Source organism: Poeciliopsis prolifica, unplaced genomic scaffold (assembly GCF_027474105.1).
Source record: "Poeciliopsis prolifica strain line A6 unplaced genomic scaffold, Auburn_PproV2 SCAFFOLD017, whole genome shotgun sequence".
NCBI lineage: Eukaryota > Metazoa > Chordata > Actinopteri > Cyprinodontiformes > Poeciliidae > Poeciliopsis > Poeciliopsis prolifica.
Genome location: NW_026562392.1, coordinates 4,887,615 through 4,894,813, shown reverse-complemented (window position 1 = coordinate 4,894,813; position 7,199 = coordinate 4,887,615). Strand labels below are relative to the sequence as shown.

Genomic DNA, 7,199 nt, shown 5'->3' with positions numbered 1-7,199 from the left:
GTAAGAAAAACCAGATGAGCTTCAAACAGGCCAAACACGGGAACCAGACCATCAAGGCTGTTATCAACACAGGGCATAAAAGCCAGCTTCTGAGATAAGATAGAGGGATTCATGGGACGGACGGGCGGCTTCGTGTGTAAAAGATACCATTGAGACAGGTGTCCACAATAACATCTTGCGGCTTGCTACAATCTATTCAGCGTCCATTCATATTTTAACAAAATTGCAAAACATCATTAAAAAAGAAACATGCTTGGATGAAGAGCAGGACAAAGCCCAAAAACAGAAGGAACATTTTCAAAACATGTCTTTCTTCGATAATAAACGGCAAGCATCAAATCCCCTACTCCAACATCTCTTTGCCTGGCAATTGAGCCATCTGGCCAGACAGACACTTAAAGATGAAAAAAAGCAAATGAGGTGGAATATCAGTGCTGGCCAACAACTCACAATGTGTTCCTGTGGATTATCTTCGCTGCTGTCGAGTTGTTAGCATGCAACGTCAATCGTGAGAATCAGTCTTCTGTCAGAGGCTTCTTCAGATTCACTGCAAGACTGACTGCTACCAGAGATCCCGTCTGTCCAAATTGACATTTATTTAAACAACAATACTTGGATGATGTGAATTATGACAAGATTTGCTTCACCCTATTCCTTTTTTGGTAAATTGTGGGTTATTTATTGTTATTTCTTTGTTGTTTCTGGTGATGTGAACAATTTACCAAAATAAAATAAATGAATGAATGAATTTGCGTAGAGGATTTATGAATTAAATTATTTTTTTAATCAATAAAAAAAATGAGGAAGAAAGAGGGGAATAAACAAAACAAAAAAAAATCAGGAAGGAATGGAAGAAGGAAGGCACAGAAAAAAAAATAATGAAGAAAGGAGAGAATTGAACAGGGAATACATTTCAGAAAAAGCAAACATTTTCTCTACTCTGCCTTCTTTCCCATACTTTTCCAGACCCCTGAAAGTAGCTAAGCGAAATCCCATACTTTGTCAGTCCGGTATGTGGTATAAAAGAATGAGATTTGAACTTTGAGTGTCTCGGCTTTCCGTATGATTAGATGATGGACATCTTCAGAAATGAGAAAATCCTATTTTTGCATTTTGAAAAAAAAATAAATAAAAATATAGAAAAAATAAAACTTAAAAAAAAGTATTTATTTATTCGGGGGCGCAGGAAAGCTGACTTTACACTGAGGGGGGAATGTTATCAACAGAATAATGTGGACTGATCATTTGTTAATATGGAAGGCGTCCCGTGTATCCATCCCAAACGCCCGCGCGCGCACGCGCACAAACACCATTCCTTCCCTCCACCTCCCCCGGAGGGTTCCCTGGGTGGAAGACATCATCAGGCGCTCCAGGAGGTTGCAGAAGCCGGCCGCGTCATCCCGCGGAATGGGCGGCGCGCGGACGGAGGGTGTTTTCCAGCTTTAAAAGCACCGGAGCCGGCTCCTCTGACAAACGAGCAGCGTCATCCAACTGTGGAGACTTCTCAGAGAACCTCCGCCGCTCAGAAACGATCCAAACATCAAACCAAAACAACTCACCTCAACTCGGTCCGGAAAGCTGCTGCTCTTCCTTCCCCTTTCCGATACGTTTTTTTTATTATTATTATTTTGTTTTGTTTCTCCCCTCGCTCGAGCTCCGAAGAAAAGTTCGCTCGTCTGTCCGAAAGATTCCGAAGCGAGTTATGCCTCTCGGCGCGTGAAGCGAAGCAGTGTCGCCGCTCGTGAACAGTTGCCGTAGGCGAAGACGGTCGGTGCACGCCGAGCGCAGCCGGACGGAAAGTTGCGGCGTCGCTTGTTGAATGCAGGACACCTCCAGCCTGAGCGGCGAAGCCAAGTTCAACTTCGGAGCAGCAGCCGGTCAGGAGCGGGGATTCCAGCGTCTCAAATCTACCGCCGCCGCCGACATGAAGTCTGCAGAGGAAGGTAACATTTACATACGGCTTCATAGCCCCCCTAATGTTTGATTTTAATATGAAATGCACTGATATAGAATACTCTCTTAATGAGGGGGGAAAAAAATGTATGTATATATATATATATTTTACCATTAAATTCTCATTTTGTCAGTTCCACAACACTTTGTTATGGCTGAACTCATCCCAAAAAAATAACACAAACTTATTCAAATGCGTTACATGCACATCATTACCAGCCGTGCTTGCAGGTGCACCTCTTCTTAAGGATGATGGGACGGATTCATAAACCCTGACTGCTGCAAAAGTGTCATGTTAGAGATCTGGGGATGAGGAGGGAACACCCAGAGAGCTTCATCCCAGGAGTCACTGGAGATTCTGGTTCTTTTTAGGCTTCTGTGCAGAAGCTGAGGCAGTGGTTTGCCTTTTTTTTAGGGTTAGGGTATAAAAGTTTGAGAGAGGGAGAGGCGTAGCCGGCCCAAGATATGAGCAAACTAAGCGGCTGCTTTGCATCCCTGCAGTCAGGGTGTGGGGTCAGAAAAAGGTCTAAATCGGGTTATAGTTTCTGGGTGCATGAGTTGTAAAGCGAAACTCCCTAAATGTGAAAAATGTTTGTTATTCACTTTTCTCTCCGTGAAATTTTATATTTTCAGCTTTCTACACTATAGAAACACTTTCAAACTGGCAAAATGAAGACTAAAAAATAGCTTTTCACTAAATGTATTTTTTATTTTATTTTTGTAAAACATTATTTTTGCATTACTTCACATCAGTACACCATTCCCTCCACAGCTGGTAGACAATTTCATCATAAGTTCAGTAATCTTTTTTTTTTCATAAAAATTCACACTAATGCATAAAACAAACAATGTATATATGCCTCATATGTACATTGTCAGTTAGTGTGATATAATTTCCATCTCATGTTACTTTTTAGTTGTGAGCTGTAGTTAAATAAAATGCACCAACATTTGAGCATGGGTGCTATTCTGTGGTGCCCGTTTTCTGCTGGAAGGCGTGCAAATCAGATCCTGTTTCACAGTCAAGGCAGAAAACTTTGATTTCTTTAGTTTTTTTATCTGAAGCTCTTTATGGTCTGTTTAGACTCAATTTTCAGTGCTGATGGTACTGGCTTTTTGTGGATGTTGGGAATTTCATTAAGTCTTTGAGGTTTCGTACAGACGGGTGCAGGCCTATTATTCATTTCAGTCCCTGAGCACTAAGCCTCATAATTGGTAACAGGCATGTGCGTGTGTCTGTGTTTGCAACTAAGACGAAGAGCTGTGATCTGCGCGTTGTGGGATGTCGGGTAGCCGACTTGACAAGGAGCTATGCGTAACCACATGGAGATTCAGCTATGCGCCATGAGCCGCTAAGCTATCACAGATAAACCCAGATGTATACACACACACACACATAGACCCGTCCGATGTTTGGCCAAAGCTCTTTGCCAGCCATGCGCAAACAAAAAGTGGCCCCAAAGTTCTCGGTTTCAGAGGCTGCAGATGACTTCTGTGAGGGAACACGTATCTCTCGTTCCGAGGTCCTGTCGGTCTGAGTGCAGCTTCCACCACAATCCCTGTGGCTAAGCTCCACTGTTCTTTAGTCATACTGGTTTAGTTGTGGTGAGAGAATGTTTTGATCATGATAGTGTAATTGAGAAAAATTGCTGTGCACGGAGAGAACACGCTATAATCTGTGATAGTCAGAGTACTTTGAAATCACGCCGCAAGCAAACATGGAGGCACTGTTTTGTCTTCAAGTGTGGCTTTGAGCGTTCTTATAATCCTCTCCCTGCATCACCCCCCCCCCAAAAAAAAATAAATTCTGAGCTTTTTGAAAGTTTTCTTTTGTCAGCAGCTATGACGCGTGTGAACCCGGAAAACCCGAGTTTCAACATCATGCCGTGTGTAAAAGTGAAAGCCTCAATGTGTTTTGAGTGGGTGTCAGAAGAAGTCAAGTGCGCTTGCAGCGCAGTGCACAGATCAAACACACGTTTAGAGGAGTAGCAGAATGAAAAAACAATCTGCCGCAGCTCAAGCTAAAGTCAGTCAGGCCTGACTCAAGGAGGAGTATCACGACAGGTGGAGCGGGCGGGAGATCATCATCTGTTCAGACCAGAAAAGAGAGAAAAGGGCATCAGAGAGGACTGAGCTGGGTCACACCAGCTTTCATGCTGAAAGAGTGGATGATGACAGAAGCAGAGATGAGTTCGCAGCAAGAAGAGCAAGAGTTTGACTTCAGCTATTTGTTTGAGGACAGTCAAGCTGTCCAGAATGAATCAGAAAGAGGTGCGTAGTGAGAAGCAGTAATGCCTATCCTAATTTATAGCTGTTGGGGGATTGACATTAAATTGTGTGAAAACTTTTGGGTGTACTGTTTCTCAAAGTTTAGGCATTTGATTTTAATGTCCATTGTTTCTATCACTGTTTTATTGGAGTCGCATATTTCTAAAAGCAGGTCCGTGAACTAATTTTAAAACCCCTGGCCACATGTTATGTGGCATGTGACGGCTTTGTCATTTCATGTGATGCACAATGGTGTTGTGGTTGACAAATATAACACAGCACATTAAGGAGAGTGCACTTTAACAGGTTTCAGACTCAGTGATGTTATGTCTCACCACCTTCAGCATCACTAAAGCTGTTGGATACAAAAAAAAAAAACGACGTGTGAGTTTTGACAAAGCGGCCAACCTCGACGGGTGTGTTACCGTGCAGGAACAAACGTTAGGATATAAGTGCTTCCTCTGACTTTGTAGTTGACTTGCACTTGCAATGTTCTCTATGCACAGTACATGCTCGGTTTCGCATGTGCTGTGCATGTACCACTGTGCATCTGTGTGTACAGCGCTACAGCCAACTCTCTTTGACTTAATTACAAGGTTGGAGCGATGTGAGAGTGCTGTCAGCTGTCCACAGGGGAGGGCCTAATTCACTCGGTGAGTGATGCAATCAATCAAACGGAGCATCAATCAGAGCTGCAGGAGGAATTCTTGTAGAGTACATATGACAGCAGGGTGTGCCGAATAGAGCAATGGATGCATTGATCAAACAGAGAAGCTGTGCAAAATGTGACTATGCTTCATGTGCAGTAAAGCTTCTACACATGTTTTCAAAGATATGCCTTGTTGCTCTATCTAAGTTGGGAAATACATAATTGATACACCATCTTGAATTAACGTTTTAAAAGAACATTTTTATTGAATTAGTTGTCAATAATAATTCTGATTTTTGTTTCTCAGATGCATACAACTACACACCAAACGTCAGTCTTCCAATTGGAATGGGCAACCCATGCCTGTCTACGCAGTACCACACCTTGCAGTCCAGTCCTGTCATCCCGGTCTCCTCTTGCCACCAGACTGGCTACAATGTCCAAAATGACAATCATGCCGCGTCAAGTTACTACCTGCCTCAAGCCTTGAGACCCAACGGCGCTCCGGCTCTGGAAAGTCCTCGTATAGAGATCACCGCCTATAGCCAATATCCGGAGGATGAAGTAGAAGCCAGCGGCAGAGAAGATCACATCATCAAACGAGGCGTCAACTCCATTGTCACACTGACACTGCCCAACGTAGATGGGTACCGCGATCCAAGCTGTCTAAGCCCCGCGAGCAGCATATCCTCTCGCAGCTGTAACTCAGAGGCCTCGTCCTACGAATCCGGCTTTTACAACTACGACAATTCCCCGCAGAACTCTCCCTGGCAGTCACCCAGCGTTTCGCCCAGAGGGTCTTCCTCACTTCTGTCTTGTCCACATGCCATTGGTCCCGCAGCCTCTCCTCACCATTCGCCCTCCAACTCCCCTCAAATCGGTGCAATGGCAGAGGAGGGATGGCCAGCGCAGCCACGTGGGTCCCGGCCGAATTCGCCCTCTTGCAGTGGAGTTGGCGTAGGCAACAGCGGTGGCATGGGCAAGAGAAAATACAGTTTCAGCGGCTCCTCTTACCAGCAGACATCGCTCTCACCCAATCAATCACCAACCCCTTCTTCACATGGTTCCCCAAGGGTCAGCGTCACAGACGAGAACTGGCTTACCAACACCAACCAGTACACCAACCTTGCCATTGTAGCAGCTATTAATGCTCTCACCACAGATGGAATGGCTGACATGGGGGAAGGAATTCCAATCAAGACACGGAAGACCATGCTGGACCTCTCACCATCCATGAGTCTGAAGGTGGAACCCGGTGGTGAGGACCTGGGTCCAGAAGGGGAGCTTCGACATGAGGAGTACCCTTCCCGCCTTAGCCTCAAGAAGGAGAATTACTGTGGAGGGTTTCTGGATGTACCCCAGCATCCATACTCCTGGTCTAAACCCAAGCCTTACCTCAGGTAAGCCACTCCTGCTATTGCGTGTTGAGGTTTCACAAATCTGTTAATATTTTTTGTACCTGCCCAGTCGTGTGTTGGACCATGGGTTGGCTCGGTCTTCTGCTTACTTTTATTTAACGAGAGCTTTGAAGAAGATGTAACAAAATGGCATGAATTTGTTCGGATTAGGAGTGTAACAAGATCTACTAGGACAAGATCTCATGGCATTAAAATACTGTAACATTTCTTGTCAAAGAAATGTTACATTATGTCATTATGTGACTGTTGTCACAGTCACATAATGACAGTATCCAGGGCTTATAAATGATCAGTTATAAATTATCAATGTAAGCCCTGGATTTGTTTGAATGTTTTATTTGTGCTTAAGAATTTTGGTTTTAAGTAAAAAAGAAAGTTTTTTCAGGTTGATCAGGTCTCATTCTCCCTATCGTAAATGCCAACTACAATCTCTGATATCACTTTGGAAATTTGTTGCTCCCTCTTAGTCCACGCAATATTTATTGCATTATTTGTAGTCCCACACAGACTAGAACTTCATCTACACACCACCCCACAGCTCACGGTGGAAGCATCTCTTTGTAAAGTTTGTCACAGGCAGCTGGGTTCCACCAGGGAGTTACATTTGCAAAGGTTACCGTAAAACAAATAATATATGACAGACATTAAGCTGTATCCTCCTTTCTAAATAAAGTGGCACCAGTGGAAAACTTATATTAATCATCCAAATACAACTTTCCCCAAAACTGTCGTTAGAAGCGGAGACACACACACTTCTATTACCTTAAACGGGCCTCTGATCTTTACCTTTGAGCCTTTAGCTCACTGTTTTACTGAGTGCACAATCCATCACCTCAATCTGACTCATGTATTGTCTTTTTGCATCTATATTGAGTTTTGCTTATTTTCCTGAGAGGACAAGATTGTTTCAC

The 7,199-nt window shown here is 43.8% G+C and overlaps 1 protein-coding gene across 1 annotated transcript in view; it reads left to right on the top strand.

The window, feature by feature from the left end:
• Positions 1–1,485: 1,485 nt before the first annotated feature.
• The window catches only part of LOC129367640 (nuclear factor of activated T-cells, cytoplasmic 1-like), a 68,306-nt gene continuing 62,592 nt past the window's right edge, over positions 1,486–7,199 (top strand). The window contains exons 1-2 of the mRNA XM_055042223.1: positions 1,486–1,943; positions 5,178–6,270. Of these exons, the coding sequence (XP_054898198.1) occupies positions 1,820–1,943; positions 5,178–6,270 (1,217 nt within the window). The 5' untranslated portion in view covers positions 1,486–1,819. The remainder of the gene's footprint in view (positions 1,944–5,177; positions 6,271–7,199) is intronic.